This window comes from Bacidia gigantensis (assembly GCF_019456465.1).
Source record: "Bacidia gigantensis strain McMullin 20006 chromosome Unknown contig_295, whole genome shotgun sequence".
In the NCBI taxonomy this organism is placed as follows: domain Eukaryota; kingdom Fungi; phylum Ascomycota; class Lecanoromycetes; order Lecanorales; family Ramalinaceae; genus Bacidia; species Bacidia gigantensis.
In genome coordinates, this window is record NW_025408608.1 from 1572067 (window position 1) to 1591213 (window position 19147).

Consider the following 19147-nt stretch of genomic DNA (forward strand, 5'->3'; position numbering starts at 1 on the left):
AGTGCATGGCGTGTTCTATTTCATGATCCCCCCGTGGGTCTCTAGGACTGACTAGGAATTTACCTGATATAACTGTCACGTTTCTATCAGATCTCCATTGATTGATTGGACCACGGGCGAGGTTAAGATGAAGTCAAACGGCAAACTTGTCGCTTGGCAGTAATATACCATTCAATTTCTGCCGCCAAGGCTGGAAGGATTAATTAATAGACGATTGCTCAAGAAAGACCCGTAAAAAGTTCGAGTCCCGTCTTTTCACACCGCATAGAAAAGAAATTGCAGTCTTCTAAAGCTCTGAGCTTTGGAGCCGTGTCTTGACGTCTCTTGACGCACCTGCCTTCAAGGTGTTCTTCGATTACTTATTTAAAGATCATCAGCTGAGTCCAAATTTTGCATCAACAAACGTTTTCGTTGGTAAAGACTAAATCTGAATTGTTCCACGAGTGCTAGGAGGTGGTTTTCAAGCTATCAAGTATGCGAATAAGAATTGATGTTAAACATTTTGTAATAACAGAGGCTTTTCTACGTGGGGTTAACTGATGGTGCTTGGGAATACAGCCATGGACGTAAATTCTAGAAAGAGTAATTCTCTTCCAAAAGAACAAGCACGGGGGAAAGGCAGAATTAATCAACTTGGCCTGCCCAGTTCCTCATAATTTTGTACTCTGGAAACGAGTGCCTTGCAATGTATATGGCATTCTCAGATTTGACACAGTTTCCGAGAACCGTACTTCGAGATATAATCTGCTCGTTTGGTGAAGGTTGCATCGATGTACTTAATTTTGGGAGGCAGTAATTAACGGCAAAAATCATTCAACTCAGGAGAGCCTATTCAGCTATACTAGATCATGTTTCCGATCATCATTGACCAATATCTGAAGAGCATTTTAGGAAAGAATTTGCTCATAATCAGTGAAGTACTCCTGCGCTCCATCATTTGAGTCTCGAAGGCGTTGTAAATGATGATGAACAACTGGCAAGGCGACGACAGCTGCGAGTTCGAGATTATATAACCTGTACTTACTATAGGAAAGCAAAGAGGCATTTTGTCATGTTTGGGCTTTCCATCCGACTTATCGATGTCCTGGCGGCGAACGGCTAATCACCTCCGACCATAGCGACAATCAAAAAGAGGCTACCTGCTGGACAGTTTAGGCGCTGGTGTTCCGACTATGCTGTGGTTCTGCCAAGTAGGTTGAAAGAGAATCTTCAAGGCATGTTCCCTCATGTTTCAAGTCCTAGTGCCACGGCCCTTCAAGCGTTTTGTGATTCTTGTTAAATTCGTGGCTACAGCCTTCCGAATCGAGTGCTTCTTAGATTGCTGTTGGAGTGATGGCTCTTCAATCAAGGGTCGTAGCTTTTCAGCTGGGCTGATGTCCATCATCGGTACGCCTTCATCATTCTCATTATATATCGAAACATGAGGCAATTGTTCACTATTCTGGGGGATATCAGGGGGTGTATGCTTTTCTGGCAAGTGTGGATGAGAATTCTTGCCGTCAAACCGTTTCATTTTTATATGATAAATCTCGTCCCTAGAAGCACCCTCATTAATGGCTCTTGCCAAAGCATTCAGCTTTTCCAGGTTGGGCCGTTCAGCGTCTAGGCTAATGAGTGCCCAAATGACAAGGTCTTCCCCATTCGTGATGAATCGAGGATTGGAAACAGAGCTGTCATCTTCAAGCACAATACCCTTGTAAACAAATTCTATGTCATGAGCGCTTGGAAGTATCTTGGGGCGAAAGTACGTTCTGCTTTTGGCCATCTGCTTGGCACATTCGACTTTGAGCGCCCATATGCTCTCAGTTGAACGGACGCGTATTGTGTAATTCCTGCCATTCAGCATTTTCACGATGATTTTGATCATTGGGAGGGGTGGTGCCGGTGGCGGCAGTGGAACGGCAAGGAAGGAAACACAGGTAAAGGTGTCATCCTTGGACACACCGCACTCTCTGAGCGTTTTCTCGCTACCCCGTGGTATAAGCTTTCCTGAGTGCACAAAACTGAATTGCGACTGCGAAAGTCCAATCCTCTTCCGAACTTGGTCTTTCAGCTGTTCAACAGTCGAATCAGGATCGACTAAGCAGGCGAGAGTTTTCGAGTTGCCAGCATTGCGCACAAATATTTGAATTGAGCCGCAGGCAATGCTGGCTAGAGGTGTGTCATCTCTTCTTGACAATGCAGTGTCATAAGTTGACGCTTGCGTGCTATCGATGATCTCGAATGAGCTGACTTGAAAGCTAGGTGTTTGCGGCGGATGGCTTGAGCTCAGTGATGCCGCAGCGCTGTTAGCAAAACGGCGCAGATTGAAGCCGAGATCAATTCGGACGTTCATTCTATCCTGCTGCGAATGGTCTTTTGGTGCAGGTAAACCTAAAGCTAGGATATCCTCCTGCTGCTCTAATACAGCCGGAAGTTTGCTTCGTAGTTCTTGCATACGTTCAGCCATTTGGAATTCGATAGAGACTGTTGCACTATTGGCAGAGCTGACTTCAGTCCGCATCTGGGCCATCGACGTCCTAACGGCCCTGAGATTGTACCTATGAGCGTTCAGTTGCTTATCCAGAGCTGCGATGACTATTTCATGAACTCACTCATTTGTGACGCATATTGCGATATTGAGACTCATTTTACAATCCAGGAGGTCTTTTCTAAGATTGGCGATGGCCTTTTCATTCAAGACCCACTTCGCTTTTTGTAAAGTTCCGGCAAGAGAGCTCCGCTCAGCGGTTCTTGAGGCCCCGAAGGCTTGGACGACAGCAGAGATCCTCTTAAAGACATCCATACTTTCTTCGAGCGCTTTTGATAGACCCTCCGACATCACTGCCTCAACAGCTGCAGCCGAGGCTGCTTCTTCTTGCAAGGCTGCCTGTAGCGTTCCAAGAACAAGGTAGAAGGTCTCCAGATCTGCAGATAGCGCGAGGAATTGGCTATGAGCACTCCGGTATCCGTCAACGGCATTGTGGAGAGTCTGACAAGATTTATATGCCGTTGAGGCTAGAGTTATCACGGCCGATGAGACGCCAAGGGCTTCAGCCATGTAAGTAGACCGCAACCACCAGGAAGGGTGAATAAGGGCTTTCACGTCGCCTGGGTATACGAGATTATTGGCAGTGGTGGGAGTAGAAGAGTACTAGAAGGCTGAAGCGTTGTAATGTTCCAATTCCTTGATTTTGCTCCTGTGAGGCTGAGCATGATGGGCGGACGCCAGGCTGAACGACTCGGCCTGATCATTGGGTATTCACACAAGCACATAATCAAGGCTTGCGTAAGTACCTTCAGCGTGTGCAGGTTCGTGTGAGTTTATGCGAACTGTAGCGAAAGATATATTCCCCTCAGAAGTGGAGAGGGTCGTGGTGCGCGATGCGTTGAGTGAGGCTTGTCTCCATGAACAGACCCCTGCTAGGGGACCACTTGTCCTGACAGAAAAGTCGCGGAGCAGGCTAAACTATTTATAGTCTAGTGCGCCTTGGTCGGCTTGGCTTGAAGAGATTCCTTTCGGACACGACAGGCTCGAATTGGGCGATTGCGAGGACAGCTATTATTTTCCAATCACTACCCACCAAGACCATGCATCTTCTGATGATATAGGCCCATGACCTACGCGCATAGTTGCACCTCTTCCATCCATCATGGCGGACGCGCCGCGAGCAGGCGATCTCAATTATCGCCTTAGCTCCCATCCTATAACTCTCCTTTTCTTCCTCACCTTTCGAATATGTATGCCTACTCCTAGCTCTCCTGCTGTTGTCTTCGAGAGAACGTTCTGTGCTGATCAACCACCAGCTTCGCTTCTCGTTTACCTTTTCGGTCTATGGATCTTCACCGATAGCTTGTACGTGTACTTCAAACCAAGCAGCCCTTTCGAAGAACGCCCCTGCCTTGGGTAGCAATATTGGACTGATCAGAGAATAGCGTCCTCATATTCATCATAACAATGCTTCTGCTCGCCGTGGACTTCTACTACCTTAAGAACATCGCTGGGCGCAGATTAGTAGGTCTAAGATGGTGGAACGAAGTCAATACCGCAACGGGGGATAGCCATTGGGTATTTGAGAGCCAGGATAGGAGCGGAGCTGATGGAGGCGTTGTGCAGAATGCTACGGATAAAAGGTGTGTTGACATTCTTGTCGTGCAAAACACTGCTAGGAATTTCGGCGTATGAAAGGCCTAGGATTGGGCGCGATAGGATTGGGAGCGCTATGCTGACTTGTGAATCATGCAGGTTCTTTTGGCTCGCATTATACACGCAGCCAGCTTTCTGGATCGCGATCGGGATCTTCGCCATAGTGAGATTGCAGAGTCCAATTTGGCTTGGTTTGATTGGTACGTATCATACCGTGGATATCGAAAGAGTGCAGGTAAGGCTAATAGCTTTATCATAGTCATAGCCTTGATACTGACCATCACAAATACCCTTGCTTTCTCAAGATGCGACAAATTTAGTCAGGCGTCAAATTTGGCATCCAGTGCAATGTACTCGAGTGGTATCGCCAAGAATGTTGCTGGAAGCATGTTTAGCAGGCTTTTCAATCGATAATTCAATAGGGAAGTATAGACGGCGTTCGATCAGCTAGCTGGCAGCTGAGTAGCATGTATTAGAAAAGGTTTTGCAGCCAGTCATGAGACCCTTTTCTATCTGATGGTTGACATCGCTCGGCAGATTCAGACCCTTTCATGACAGTTGTATTACTCACCACGGTGCTGCTCTTTTCTGCTTATTTATTACAACATTTGAAATACGTCTCAAACGATTCTGCTGACTCCTGATATGCCCCTTAAGACTTGATCTCGATCATTACTTCTACCTCGCACTCGTCTTCGAAATTGTCGGCATGGGTCTCCCAAGCTTCCGAGATAAATCTATGCAGCCGAAATTGACTTTGTGGCTGGTCCTGGGACAAAGAAATCCACCTGTCGTTACATAAAAGCCTTGCGCAGACCCATTTTACCGCCTCGCTAGCTACCTTTCTTCCTTCCAGGATAAAGTCGAACAGCTGATCGATTCTTGGGCATTTGTCCAGAGTCATATAGACAGGTGCTATATGTGGCTCGTTTGACACTGATAGAAGCAGGACCGTCCTGTTTTGCATCTGGAAAGACAAGGGCTCCACCTTGATAGGAGCTTTTGCAAGCAGGCGATCTCCAAGCGGTACGACTTCGTCTGTTGAGTCTAGACACTTATAGTACTGAGATGGCGATTCTTTTGAAGGGCTCAACTCGGTAATAGCGATCTGATCAGGCGTATGAGCAAATGGCGTTTCTGACGGAGAAGGTGTTGGCGGCGCGTGAAGGCTGAAAAGAGTTCGCTTGGAGGCTAATGGAGTGTCAGAGTCATCCTCGCTATCATCCGTGATTCGCTTTGCATTTGAGCCACTTGGAGTCCTGGGCTTGTGGCTGTTCGTCGTCTTCTTCAAGGACAATCGCTGCGGAAGTTTTTCCTCTCGTGCTCGTTTCGATCGTAGCTGAACAGTTCTAAGGAAAGTACGTGGCCGACCTTTTCGTTTTCTGACAGTGAAATTCCTTACTTGGCTAATATGGGCTTTCACTTGAATCTCGGGAGAAGTAAGGGTTGCTGCCAATTGCTCATCTATTGAGGCTTCACCGCTCAAAACTTCGTCGCTATATTTGCCTTGGTAGTCAGGCTTCTTTAATCCTTGTCTTAAATAGTCCTCCATGACTATCACGTCAAGGAAATTATGGCGGTCGCAATCTTCCTTAGGAGCGTCATCGACTTTGTTATCCATTCTAACATCCTTTCGAAGATCAATAACTCTAGCTAGATGTACAGGGGCGTGGACTGTGCGAGACGATTTTTTCTTCGGCACAGACATATCTGTCTTCTCACTGTTTTGCATCAATTGAGTTGTCTTGACACACATCTGCTTTAATGCTATCTTGGGTAAGAGACTGGTGCATGCTTCTCAGGAGCCCACTTACAATGACGGGATCCGTATGGCAGGCTCTTCGGCGCGAAGTATACAGAAAGAGGAGTCAATGGGAATGAGGCACGTGGAGGTTTAGTGGGGGCATCCTGCTCCATCGTTGTGGTAAAATCGTCACCGCAGGTTGATGCTGGCAACTTGAGGACAACACCTTTGCAAATTACGTAGCCCCAAGTGCTTCTAAAGCCGCCTGAAGCTCTTCAACAGCCGTTGGCACGTCTTCAAAATTTAAAGCCGAAATTGCAAATTTTGCGTGCCTTTGAGCAGAAAGCACGGACGCATCATCGTCTTTATATTGGGTTCGCACAGGTCTATTCTCAACTTGTTGGGTCAGTGAACTGTGTTGTCGGGGCAGATCGGGCGACGAAGACACTTTGGTTGGCCCATCGTACGTCATGGCAGGAGGCAAATCTGGACTACGAGTGCTGGTCGGAAAGTCCGATTGCGCATCATTTGGTGGCGGCCCAAGTATCGGTGAGGAATTGGAGAATCGAGATGATGATGGAACAGTGGGCGCAGGCTGGTGAATGACCGGAGAAGCCTCTGAGTGTTGTGGCATTGGTGGAAAGTATTCACTGCTACGAGGATCATTCACTTCAGCACTAGATGGAGCAAGGGGAGAGACATCAGGCGCGGTCGATTGATGGTAGTAATTCTCCTCTGGTGCGGGGTGGCCTGTTGATGGAACCTCAGGAGATGGTCGTCCAGAACGATCTTCCTCAACTGTCGGCTGCTGATAATGTGTACTATGCCCATTGATATTCGAATCAGTAGAACGCGTCGAGTCGTCGATAGGTTGATCGTTACTAGAAATTATCTCCACCACGGGGTTTGAAGCATTGGGATCTTCACCTGCTTTGAGTGCTTTCGCGATGCGCAAGGCATGATACTTCGCATACTTGATCTTGGAGGTGGTCTCTTGCTCCAGCGGACCCCAGATCTGGTTCAGTTCGAAAAATGTTGAGGCTGCCTGAAATGTGTCGGCTGTTTGCCTGCAAGCATTTCAGCGCAATTCGCATCAGTACGGGCTGAGATGTTACCTTGAAACTTTATTCGCTTTCATGGCATTTTCAGCTCGTTGGAAGGTTTCCTGTGCGAATTGCTCAACGTATGCGTGGCCTGCAGTATCATCTACAATCGCGTCGTTCTCCGCAAAATCTATCTTCGTCTGGAAGCTCGTAAGTATCGTCCTCGAAATGGTCACTGTGTACACACTTGCTCAAGCTTGTCTACAAGACTCATTGTGTAGCCTGTACTATCTTCATCTGCCTTGTGAAGACCTTTGGAGATGATTTGCTCAACGATCCAATAGTTACCTTGAAATACCTTAATTCTGGTAATCGATCTACCAGAAGGAGAACTTACACCAGTATGCCACTGCTGGTCGTGCCCTTTCCAGCTGACCAGCACGATGTGCAAAACGAGCTACGTCGGCGGCCTTCAAGGCAGAAGGAATGGTGGCTGACATTGGTGATAGACTCCTCAGCGCGCCCGAGATCGAATGTCCAGCTAAGTTTAAGTGGAAGTTTAGCTCGCAAAACTATTAGGAGCACATCATGTACTGAATGAATCCAACACCAGCTGAGGTAGAATTGGAAGTCTACAGATACAAATGACGTCTCATTGGTAGGCCAGTATCTCCGTTTTAAGTCCACGCCCTAATTCCCCGCAAACACTGGAAGTTCCAACGTGTCACTTTGGCTCCTCAAGGCCATATAAGGTCCACTTAACCTTCGCTTGAATTTTGAAAAGTCAACTTCAGTATGATCACTCACGGGCTTCTAGCTGCACTTGCAGCTTTGCTTCTCCCCGAAGTTACTAATGCACAGGCCATGTACTCCAAGAATTCAGCTGTGCTTCAGGCGGATGCACACAATTACAACAAGCTTGTTACTAAGTCTAATCAAGTTTCTGTGAGTACACATCCACGAGAAGCTATTTCGCTCAGCTGATATGGTATCGACAGATTGTCGAGTAAGCTCTCCTGCCCTCCCTTACACGCTTCCAAAGCTGAATCCAGGAAAGATTTTACGCTCCGTGGTGCGGCCATTGTCAAAATCTCAAGCCAAAGTATGAAAAAGCGGCCAAAAGCTTGAGGGATCTCGCACAGGTAGTTGCTGTTGATTGCGACAAAGAGAGCAACAAGCCTTTGTGTGGATCAATGGGAATCCAAGGCTTTCCAACCTTGAAGATTGTCAAGCCTTCTAAGAAACCTGGGAAACCCATCGTCGAAGATTATCAAGGCCCGAGAGAATCAAAAGATATCGTCGAAATCATCAAGAACGCCATTCCAAATAATGTCAAAAGGGTGGGAGACAAAAGCCTGTCTGACTGGTTGGATAGCGAGAACTCTACAGCCAAGGCAGTCTTGTTCAGTGACAAGAGCGTCACGAGCGCACTCACTAAGGTTCTGGCCAATGAATTCTTGGGCAGCTTGAAATTCGCCCAGATAAGGAACAAAGATGCAGCTGCCAACGAGATGTTTGGGATTAGCGAATACCCCACTCTTCTCGTCCTGCCCGGCGGCACGCAAGAGCCGGTCGTATATGACGGTGCTTTTACTAAGGCTGCGATGAAGGACTTCTTGTCTCAACATACGACGCCGGATGCCAATACATTGAAAAACAAGGTCAAAGAAAAAGTTAAAGAGACAGCGCAAAAAGTCATGGGTACTGATGATACCGAGGAGCCGGTAAAGGCCGCTGAATCAGATGAGGCCTCGTTCTCATCAGCTTCAGCTTCACAGCAAACATCGGAAGCTTCTTCACAGCACACATCGGAAGATCCTTCAGCAGCGGCGTCGGAAGCTTCTTCAGCAGCGGCTTCAGCCACTGAGGAGACATTAGCCGATGAGAGTAACCCGACCGAATCGCCTGAGCCCGCTGTGACTCCGGAGTCCAAGCCCATTCAAATCCAGCATACATTTGAGCCTATCTCAGCGCTTGAGGATCAGAAGGAATTGCAAGCGAAGTGCTTGGGCGAGAAGACCTCAACATGTGTTCTTGCTTTGCTGCCCGTTGCAGCTGAGAATATCGAGGAAGTCGCAAATGACCCTTCGTTGATAGCTTTGGTGAGCCTTGCGGAAGTAGCAGAGAAGCACAAAGAGCGTCAAGGCCATCTGTTCCCATTTTACTCCGTCCCTGCTTCAAATGCCGGCGCTGAAGCCGTCCGAGGCGCACTGAAGCTTGGTGGGGATAAAGAGTTGGAAATCATTGCGGTGAATGGTCGGCGAGGATGGTTTAGACGCTTTGAGACCGGCAAGTTCGATAGCTTGTCTGTTGAGACCTGGATTGACAATATTCGTTTTGGTGAAGGAACGAAAGGTAAGCTTCCTGAGGAGTTGCTGAATGCTTCCTCAAGCACATCTGAAGTGCCGGAGACCGAGTCAGCAACCAGTGAAGAGTCTAGTTCTGCACCCACCCACGGTGAGCTGTAAAATGTAAGATATGGAAGGATGTGAAAAATGTAAGCATGGACGAGCCGTTGTTCGACGGCATATATTGCAATGGCCCGGTGGTCAATGATCGTGCAATTCCGACAGTCAAGTAAGACCTTAGTGCGGTGTATTCGTTCACCGCCCGCGCTTGCACTTTCCCACGCTCAACGAGTGAATCCCAGCGCAACGATCGCACTGCTGTACGACAACATAGTCGTAATGGTCATCTTGTTGTAAGGCCTGTGAAGAAGAACGCGCACGAGATGAGTGTACAGCCGAGCAATGGCGTGTTTCAGAGCTGACAGCACTGCTGTTGCTCTGCATTCCTGAACTAGCTGTCCCACATACCAATAAAGCACGACTAATCAAAACAGATTGCAAACGAAAGCAGCGAATAGGCCTCGATGAGTGAAGCCAAACAAAACAAACATGTTTTGCAATTACGTGGAAGCGCGGATCGTCATCGACCAGATAGACTTCCAAGAGGAGCGGTCGAATCAGGCAGCTAAAGATGCTAGCCAGGAACATCTTGCGCTGGCTACGCAGGCACAGTCAGGGGTGATCTGGGGAGGTGGTACTCTACTACTACTCTCGGCCGCTCGGCGCCCAGCGGAGCCAAGGGTGGTAGTGTCAGACGGTGCAAGACGGTGCAGGGTGGTTGCGGTGTGCGAAGGGAAGGCGTTGGTCGCCCAAAAATCCGAGTGGAACTCTGTTTTGATTGCCGGCGCAATTGACAATTGACTGGCGCCGAATCGGGCTTGGCGTCAGACTTGGCGTGAATTCATCAGATTTCCCCCCTGGCTGCCCCTGTTTCGGCCAATCTCCCGCCCCATCCTTCGTTTTTGGCCCGGTCTGCGTTTCTGCCTCTCTGCTTTTTTTGACCCTAAGCCTGTACTTGCATATTCTTTCTTACTTTCTTTCTTCTTTCAACACTGCCCCGTCGCTGCTATTCTTCGTCCTTCACTCTTTTGGAACAGCCGTCAAGTCACTCCTTACGCTTGAGCGGTCTGGTCTACGCATCATTTTGGATTATTCATTCCTTTGGAAACAACCTATACCCGCTATCGAACACCCTGGATTCTGGACAATAAGCAAGGTACGTTCGTTGTTCGTCGAAGTGCCTCGATCTACTCCGGATACCGCATGGCACACAAAGACCTCTAGAATGGTCTTTGTCGATGAAAAGTTTGCCACTTTCAGGCCCCTTCACGCCCCTGGGTCTTAAACATTGTCTATCGCAATGAGCTGCTATCACAAATTCCTTCACATTAATTGTCTTGTGACACCCAATATTGAACAAGAACACACTTCCGCGCTCGCCCTTTGCTGTTCCATGATTCTATGACATTCAAATTTCTTTCAATCGTCCAAACGCTGATATCCTCCTCACAGTTGCTCTCCAGTCCTTACAACGCAATAAAGAGACCTTTGCTTCACTGAATTTTTGGACACTCAACATTGGATTATCATGTACGTTCAGGCTTTGGTCCTGACGGCATTTGCCCTCAAAGGCGCGCTTGCGCAGCCGGCACACCACAACATACATCGCCATAACCAGAATCACGCTGAGCTGGACAAACGCCAGGCTTTTGACAAATGCGATATCGAAAATTACAAAGGGGCGCCCTGGTACGCGGCAAAGAAGGCGTCAGGAGGTGCTCTCGATGGATGCCCATCGCCAGCGTCTGGTACTACGCCTCAGGTGGAAAATAAGAAAGTCGAAAATGACCCGGCTCCTTCGAGCTCGGCCTCTTCAACGCCTGGATCGGGAGGGTCTAGCAGTGATTCGACCAGCAAATCGAGTGGTGGGACTGGCCAATGCAGTGATCTGAAAGACATCTACACAGATCCAGATACGACGGGTGGCCAAGGCCCGACGTCAGCTTCGTCGGATTGTTTCAAGAGCTCCCTCAGCAAACGCGCGACCGACGCGCAGATTTTAACCTCTGGCAACACAGGCGGCAGCTGCTACGGCTCGAATATCCAGCCTGAAGCGAGTTGCAACCCCAGCGGCCAGTTTAGCTTGAAGATCACCAGCAACTTCGCCACCGACAGCAAATACTGGGTCTGGAACAAGGCTGGCCCAAGCGACGGCATATCTGGCATGATGAATCATGCCTTCCATCAATTTACCCTGAAGAAGGGGCAGTCGGCACTTTTCAACATCGAGAAGGGGTCAATCGTTGGGTTCTCTAAAGCTATACCACGAATGACCAGCAACGGAGGGGTGCCCGGTGGTCCCTTAGGGGAGGTCACTTACTATTGCACAGCTCCAAACTGCAATGGTGGCTCATACTACGACACGTCGCTTGTCACCTACAAGGAAGCCGGCGGTGAAATGTATCCACTGTCGATCAAAGCAGATGGCTACTCTACATCCTCGACGACAGAGTGCACGTTCACGAGAAACAATCAGGATCATCCTGATGATTCTAGCTGCCAGATGGGGCCCAACTCCTACGACAACAATCCGTTCCATGTGGAGGCCACGTTTGGATAAGAGGGACGAAAAGGTACGTCCTTTTTGTGGAAAGTATTGTCCTAAGCTGACGGGGAAGGCAAGCGGTTATTCTTGGATCGTTATCAGATGAGGCAGGAGGGAGGAATTGCTTGACCATCTATTCACCATTGTGCAAATGTATATCTGTCTCTCGTCTAGATCTGTACTGGGACGAGGCTACGGGTTGACTGGTATCAACACGATCCGTGACTTTTGGGCTTGCTTTTCTGGTATACATAATTCGTGGTAATCTTGGAATGAGAATTTTATGCTGAAATTGAATTGTCGTACCCAGTGTTGTTTATGTCCTTATACCTTCATCTCTGTTACGTCGGTGAGTTCTGGGTTGATCCTGCTTTTAACACACTCTTAATACTTGCTCATCAACACTTGACACAGTGCTGCATTTGGAAGTTGCAGTCTCCATTAAGATGGTGACACACCTCGAAATCCTTTGGTGTGATTTATTTTCAATTCTCTCTTTTCCAAATCTAAGCCAATCTATATCGCAACACAAATTTTGCGCTCTTCCTTGCTAATTGTAAGATCTCCTGGAACGGCTGCTGAAAGGCCTGGTAGGAATTCTGCACGGAACTTTGGGCTTTGATTGGCAGCTCAGGTTGTTCACCTCACGCTCATTTAAACCATCTTCACAACAATGTTCAGATATTTAGACAATATCTGCAAACTTCTCGCGTTCGCCTGCCTCTTGGCCCTGGCTATCCGTGACACAAACGCCCAGGAATGCGCTGCAGGCTCAGCCAAAAAAGTTGCCGGTAATTGGTACTGCTCTGCAGTCAACGCAATCAAATATGAAAATTTCCCTGGTCATGGCTTTTACAACAAAGTCTCAAACATGAACGCCACTACTGGGGAGTGCACGTCAGAGCAACACAACTATAGTGGGTCACTCAGTCCGCTAGATGAAGAAGTAAGTGAATCATATGTCATGCGAACGCCAGCTCATAGGTGCATCTCAAGCTCTCACTTCACATCCGCGGTCCTACCTGGCTAAAACAGGTCGCAATTTACACACTCGAAGACAAAGTAGGATCGAACGAGAAGCGCGAGACTGATGCACACCGACACGACAAACCTGGTGTACACGAATACCTCCACAATTATCATGCCAAAGCCAAAGAGCGGGCTGTAGGTGATGAAGTAGTGGTCACAATGGATGGTAAGATCGTATCTTGGGTCAATGAATATGCTGGTCCTCGCCCTGCGACTCAATTACCCTCAGCCTCTCACCCGGCACACAAGCATATAAAGGCGCAATCGACTGCGGTGTCGCGTACAATTAGTAGCCATAAGACTACGCCCACTGAGGACTCGTCTGTCACGAAAGCCAGTCCAGGTGATACCGATCGTGGGAATGGATGGACGCGCCGCGCTTTCTACAATGCCGACAGTGGCAAAGCTCAAGGACTTACGTTCTTGAACCATTTCGGCGGAACGAAAGGCATTCCTGGGACAGCGGCTGGTGGATCTGCGTAAGTTCATTCGTGTAAGGTTGATGTAAGGGAGTTGACAGCATTGGTAGATTTGGCGCATCCCTTTCATATGCGTCTGCAGATGGCCAATCAGGGGCAGGATCCCCTCAGACGCTCCAAAATGCAATGATTGAAGATGACGCTGAGATCGTCATAATGTCCGACGAGAGTTGCGATGATGGTGGATGCGGGTATGTACGAGCTGGAGGAGTTGCGTACCGTATGTTTTTAGAATCATGCTTGCAAAATTCCTCCCACTGACTGAACTCGCAGATGGCTTTGGCGGCTCACACAAAATCTTTCTTTTGGAATTCTCCATGCCAGTGACTGGAAAGACTGGATTCAATGGCGATATGCCAGGCATCTGGCTTTTGAATGCACAAATTCCTCACACATCTCAATACGGTATAAATCCCGACTGCTCGTGCTGGACAAGTGGCTGCGGCGAGTTCGACCTTTTCGAAATATTGGACAGTCACGATATGCGGTGTAGAAGCACACTACACATGGCACCCGCGGGCGGAAGCAGCGACTACTTCGACCGTCCTACCAAAGACAACGTGATTGCAGCTGTAATTTTTTCAGGAAACGACAATGGTGTGGTAATTAGAGTCTTGAAGGAGGGCGAAACAGATTTTGGTGGAAGTTTGGACCCGAAAACAATGGCAGGATGGATGATGGGGAAAAGTACTGTCTTCAAGATGGGAACATAGATGAAAATTTGGGCTTGGATATCTTTTGCCCTTTCTGTTTGACATAGCTGGCTCTGGTAGCCTAGATAGTCTGATTGATATGAATCATGAGTTTGTGTACCACGCATAGAACTTCAAAATTTCACAAAGCTCACCTTCACAAGCCAATGTGAGTTTCTTGCAAGATAAAATTGAATGCTTAATTGTCAGTCTGTGTATAGACGGTCGAAGAGTGGTCAAACGCCCGAAGCCGCTGAGCCGAGGCATCGCTTTTATGTACCGCAGACGTCAAACATTCAATGGCGTAGGACTTCTTTCGATCTGTTCACACATGTCTATCTGAATTGCAGAAATAACGTCCCGTATAGATTCGATATATAGTGACTTACTTACTGAACTTGAACTGTTGTCACAAAATACTTCTCGCCCGCCGTCTAGTCTAGCCTCCCCGAATTCCGATCAACGCCAACTGGTGCTGAACACTCCAAATACCATCTTTGAATGCGCTAGAAAGTCCATATATTGATAGTCTGAGCGTACACACGCATGATGGCGACAATATCGCCCCCCAAGCCTTGGGAGAAGGCAAATGGTGCCAGTACGTTGTCAAATATCTCGGCTGCCCATTTCGCGTCATGCTTTGGCTAAAGTACAGTTATCGCAGCATCAACAATACCCTCCTCGATACATCCACCAAACTCGCAAGCAAATGCAAACTCATCCTCCACAGCAACTTCTTCAGCCAACCAGCCTCCAGCCCTTCCTCAGAGGCCCTCGTCTCTCAATTCCGTAGTCAATAGGACAGCATCCAACTACTCCCCCTACTCTACCGCTAATCGATTTGGGACTGGCGCATACGGTGCCTCTCCATATAACTCATACTCTTCCTATAGCTCGCCTTACAATCGATTCGGGAGCGGCTATGGCGGTATGGGTTCGATGTATGGTGGTGGGATGTACGGAGGAGGAGGCATGGGTGGAATGTATGGTGGAGGGATGTATGGACAATCAGGCATGATGGGGCCTGGAATGGATCCAAACGACCCGAACAGTCTGACAAATTCGTTCAGTCAGAGTACGCAAGCTACATTTTCGATGATTGAGAACTTGGTTGGGGCTTTAAGTGGAGTGTCGCAGATGCTAGAGAGTACTTATATGGCCACCCATTCGAGTTTCTTTGGTATGTCATGGATGCGAGGCGATACACTACTGTCTCTTCATTGTATAAGACTGACAGGATTTTAGCAATGGTCTCAGTTGCAGAGCAATTCGCCAACCTTCGCACGACTTTGGGCTCAATACTGGGCATATTCACACTGATGCGCTACTTCCGGACCCTTTTCGCCAAGATTACAGGCCGTCCTCCACCAGCGGACGCAACATCGCTGACTCCTTCCTCCTTCGCCAAATTTCAAGGCCTTTCATCTTCTCCAACAACAACAACATTACCCAATGGTCAAGCGGCCCCTTCCCGGAAGCCTTTCTTACTTTTCCTGGCCGCTGTAGTCGGCCTTCCATATCTGATGACGAAACTCATTCGTAGCCTAGACGCACAAAATCAACAACAACAGCAGCAACAGCAGCAGCAGCCCGAAGGCTCGGTCATCCTCGGCTCTGATGGCCGACCGCTACCGGACCAATATCAAGGTCAACCACGACAATTACCCATCGACCCAAGCAATCTTGAGTTCTGTCGCGTTCTGTACGATTACCCGCCACCAAATCAGCCGCAGCTCGATAAAGGTATGGATCTTTCAGTCAAAGCAAACGATCTTGTTGCTATACTGTCGAAGGATGATCCGATGGGCCAGCCGAGTGAGTGGTGGCAATGCCGGACGAGAGATCACCAAGTTGGATATTTGCCAAGTGTGTATCTGAAGCCGTTCATTAAGAAGCCGGTGGAGCAGATCGAGGGACATTCCAGGGTGAATACGTTGAGCAGCGTGCTTGGTGGGGGGAAAGAGGACGAAAACCTAGAGAGTCGCGCCAATAGTCTGAAGGTTGAAGCCAAGGAGAAGGAGAGGGCGGGGAGCTACAATTGAGGCTCTGGAGTAAAGGCGAAGAGTTGAAAGCATGATTATCTAACGACTGGCATCTATGACAGCATTAGGCGCTACTGGACCGAGACGAAGGTGTTACGGTGAACGATATTTGGCTGTATTGGGTTTGGCTGAGCTGCTAAAAGCATGTCCCATATTCAGGGGCAGCCCTCGCGGCAGTATGAACAGGATATGATCTTTACTATATTGTCTAAAGTACAATTCTGATCGATTAGCACTTCTGAGACTCTCAAATCTTGTAACGACAGGAAGCTTTCTATCACGAGGTATCTCATTGTTACAGCTTGCATACAAAAGCTCATGACCGACCTGCACCCATGATCTACAGAGCACTACAGACCAGGCGCAGAATTCGTTCGACAATACCTTACATAAAGGTCTGAACTTGATGTCGAATTTCTTCGAAGGACTTTTCGAGAAAATACAAGCCAATGGCTGAGAGAACGATGGCCGGAAATCCATGAAATCGCACATACATGGTTAGCACATTAACATGAGAATTTTCAGCTCAATTCCAAGGGCCATGCCTAAAGCTATCTCTTCGTCTCCACCCAATCCCCCTCCTTTTGCAGCGGGAACGTCAGTGACAGCTGTCGCTTTGGCTGTGTGTGCTATCTATGTCTCATCTTTAGACCCTTCAGTCGTGACGACCTTCACATCACTAGTTCGTGAAGGCATTGCACTGGTCTGTAGCCGAAGAACTAGTGGACGCGACATCGACCTGATCGCATTGCGGAAGCGCTTTGTTCGAATTGGACACAAATGTTCCGCCAGCAATATCTCCCAATAGCAAAGTCCAACAACCCTCCGGTTTACCATCGCACAAGACATTGACGCACATGTCCATCTTCCATGGCTCTCCCTGGGAGAAGCACATGCAGGCTGGTGTTCCAGTCCCAATCTGAGCATCGCCGATGACGCCGGTGTAATCATATAAAGCCGATGTGGCGGTGGTCTTGTTGTGTTTGCCCATGGAAGCTTTCTACGTCGCCCCAGTCTGGATACAGGTGTACGTCTTGCTATCCATCAGACTTAGTGCGCCGCATGCTGGGACGTAATTGACGGCTTTGTAGCTTACCAAAGATCATCCCCAGAAGTCTTCGACGCCGTTGCGTGTGAGACTGGGAGGGAGATCTGCAGTGGTGAAGCTGATACAAAGCGAGAGAAGCAGCAGAAGCTGAATGACTTTGGATGCCGCCTCTCATTGAATGGCTCTGGGGTTTGCTTTGTCGGTGTGGATATACATGCGGCTAAGACTGAAAGCAAGCAAGAGGAGACACCTGGTCTTCCACTTGCCTCGCACGCGCTTTGGGCTCGAAACTAAAAAGCTACTGCCCAGACAAATGGACCGTAGGTCAGACCCCGTTTGATTCAAAAGAAGTCATGACCGCGGTCTCGTATGGCTCCTCCTTCTATCAAACATCATACTTGAACAGTTCTGAGCATCGACGTCGCTCATACTGAGATCTAAGATCTCACTGCATTTCTTTCGTCTCAACGTTAAACAAGAATGTGTCCCTTTTAAGTCGCCTCATCAAGCTGTCCTAGCCAAGGCAGCCACTGGTGGCCACGTCGAATGGACCCTGAACGAGCGAAGGGCACAAGTTTCGTCAGAATTGGGCATGAGAAGGCATGTCAAGTGAGTCAGTGTAAATCGCAGGCTTTTAAGATTATGCGATCATGTCTATCTCATCCCCATTTCCACCTTATTTTCTTTAATATCATTTCTTCGTCGCTGTTTCCTCCTCCTAAAAGATAAGAGACCATTCAGCCCTTTGCGGGTAGTGGAGAGACAACGACGACGACGACTTATTTGGAAATGTGTTTGCGTGGTGACGTAGAGTGGCTGCTCTTGTTTGAACGTTTCGGCGGATACCAGTATGCAGTTCCCAGGAGTCTGCCTTGCAAGGCTAGCCGAAGGAATTTTCGCAAGGCGCATCGAATTCAGCCACGATGGAGTATTTGTGAAAGCTCGTCGATTTGTTCAGTCTCTGCTTCATTACGCTTCATATTTGCGACAAGTCTTCGACTCTCGTTCCTCCTTCTCACTTGAGACACTTGAAATACATATGGCGGCATAAATGAGACGTTTCATGTCTCTTCCGATTGCGCTAGGCGACGTCGTCCTCGCCATACAGGGTACTCTCTGGTAATATAGCAGGTTGAAGAATGCTCCAAAAGATCTCCTTGCTGCAAAGCGCGATGTTGAACATATACAACTGATTCTCAATTTGCTTACCAAGTCCGTCAACGATAGGAAGTCGTATCTGGGTTCTCAGTCTCGCATGTAAGTTCACTAGCTCGGGTGAAATAATGAATTGGTGATACTTAAGATTATGGCTGCGATGGCCAGAATCAACGTAGGCAGCTGTTGCGAGTATTTTAGTTTCGAATCATCATGGACTGCCAGTGGAGACTTTAATATCTTAAGAGTTGACTTGGAGATCGTTTTCAATTAGTAGCAGTTGGGTTGATCCAATCATCAATAACCACAACCATTCCAAGTACTACTGATTCATACAAGCGCCATGAGTTCATCAAATCTTTGGTCCCTTTATTAGGTTGGAAATCAAAATGGTTAGCGAATAGTCAGTTTGATCCTTAAAGGAGCCAAACGGTCGATTTGCTCATATCGCTGGTAATTCATCAAATCTTGCCCACAAACGCTAGAACCGCGCCGAAGAAAGGACGTTACCAACTTTGCAATTATGTATCACCTAAAGAGACATTATTTGGAATACTTGAGTAAGACCTTACCTGAAAGGGCTCAAAAAGTCTTTCCCGACCAGCAGAAACATCCAAGGCACAATAACCTCGTTCTCCCACTCGCATTCCTCCGGAGCGAAACTGGATCCTACGTAGCAGTATCGGAGGCAGTCTCTGCAGTCGCCGAGGCCGTCGAACTTGTATCAATTGACCCCATTCCGGCGGCAGCAATCGCAGAATCCTACGCCTCGATAATCAGCCCGACCCACATTCATCACCTCGAGCAGTAAACGAGAAAATGAGGGAACTTACACA

The 19147-nt window shown here is 48.2% G+C and overlaps 7 protein-coding genes across 7 annotated transcripts; 3 read left to right on the top strand and 4 right to left on the bottom strand.

The window, feature by feature from the left end:
* Positions 1 to 1231: 1231 nt before the first annotated feature.
* Positions 1232 to 2512, bottom strand: KY384_008520 (uncharacterized protein; the record flags this gene model as incomplete). Its single annotated transcript, XM_044817009.1, has 1 exon — positions 1232 to 2512. The coding sequence occupies one exon, from the start codon at positions 2510 to 2512 to the stop codon at positions 1232 to 1234; it is 1281 nt and encodes a 426-aa protein (XP_044666374.1).
* Positions 2513 to 2590: 78 nt separating this feature from the next.
* Positions 2591 to 4288, bottom strand: KY384_008521 (uncharacterized protein; the record flags this gene model as incomplete). The annotated part of the gene is made up of 2 exons (XM_044817010.1): positions 2591 to 3090; positions 4027 to 4288. 2 exons carry the CDS (start codon positions 4286 to 4288, stop codon positions 2591 to 2593), a joined length of 762 nt encoding a protein of 253 aa, XP_044666375.1.
* Positions 4289 to 4778: 490 nt separating this feature from the next.
* On the bottom strand, positions 4779 to 6043 carry KY384_008522 (uncharacterized protein; the record flags this gene model as incomplete). The annotated part of the gene is made up of 2 exons (XM_044817011.1): positions 4779 to 5897; positions 5984 to 6043. 2 exons carry the CDS (start codon positions 6041 to 6043, stop codon positions 4779 to 4781), a joined length of 1179 nt encoding a protein of 392 aa, XP_044666376.1.
* A 62-nt stretch (positions 6044 to 6105) lies between these two features.
* Positions 6106 to 7413, bottom strand: KY384_008523 (uncharacterized protein; the record flags this gene model as incomplete). Its single annotated transcript, XM_044817012.1, has 4 exons — positions 6106 to 6937; positions 6986 to 7113; positions 7161 to 7261; positions 7311 to 7413. The coding sequence occupies 4 exons, from the start codon at positions 7411 to 7413 to the stop codon at positions 6106 to 6108; spliced, it is 1164 nt and encodes a 387-aa protein (XP_044666377.1).
* A 295-nt stretch (positions 7414 to 7708) lies between these two features.
* KY384_008524 (uncharacterized protein) lies at positions 7709 to 9381 on the top strand (the record flags this gene model as incomplete). Its single annotated transcript, XM_044817013.1, has 3 exons — positions 7709 to 7858; positions 7912 to 7919; positions 7971 to 9381. The coding sequence occupies 3 exons, from the start codon at positions 7709 to 7711 to the stop codon at positions 9379 to 9381; spliced, it is 1569 nt and encodes a 522-aa protein (XP_044666378.1).
* A 429-nt stretch (positions 9382 to 9810) lies between these two features.
* Positions 9811 to 11881, top strand: KY384_008525 (uncharacterized protein; the record flags this gene model as incomplete). The annotated part of the gene is made up of 2 exons (XM_044817014.1): positions 9811 to 10044; positions 10862 to 11881. 2 exons carry the CDS (start codon positions 9811 to 9813, stop codon positions 11879 to 11881), a joined length of 1254 nt encoding a protein of 417 aa, XP_044666379.1.
* Positions 11882 to 12539: 658 nt separating this feature from the next.
* On the top strand, positions 12540 to 16108 carry KY384_008526 (uncharacterized protein; the record flags this gene model as incomplete). Its single annotated transcript, XM_044817015.1, has 6 exons — positions 12540 to 12812; positions 12863 to 13374; positions 13425 to 13594; positions 13648 to 14061; positions 14797 to 15246; positions 15312 to 16108. The coding sequence occupies 6 exons, from the start codon at positions 12540 to 12542 to the stop codon at positions 16106 to 16108; spliced, it is 2616 nt and encodes an 871-aa protein (XP_044666380.1).
* Positions 16109 to 19147: the final 3039 nt, after the last annotated feature.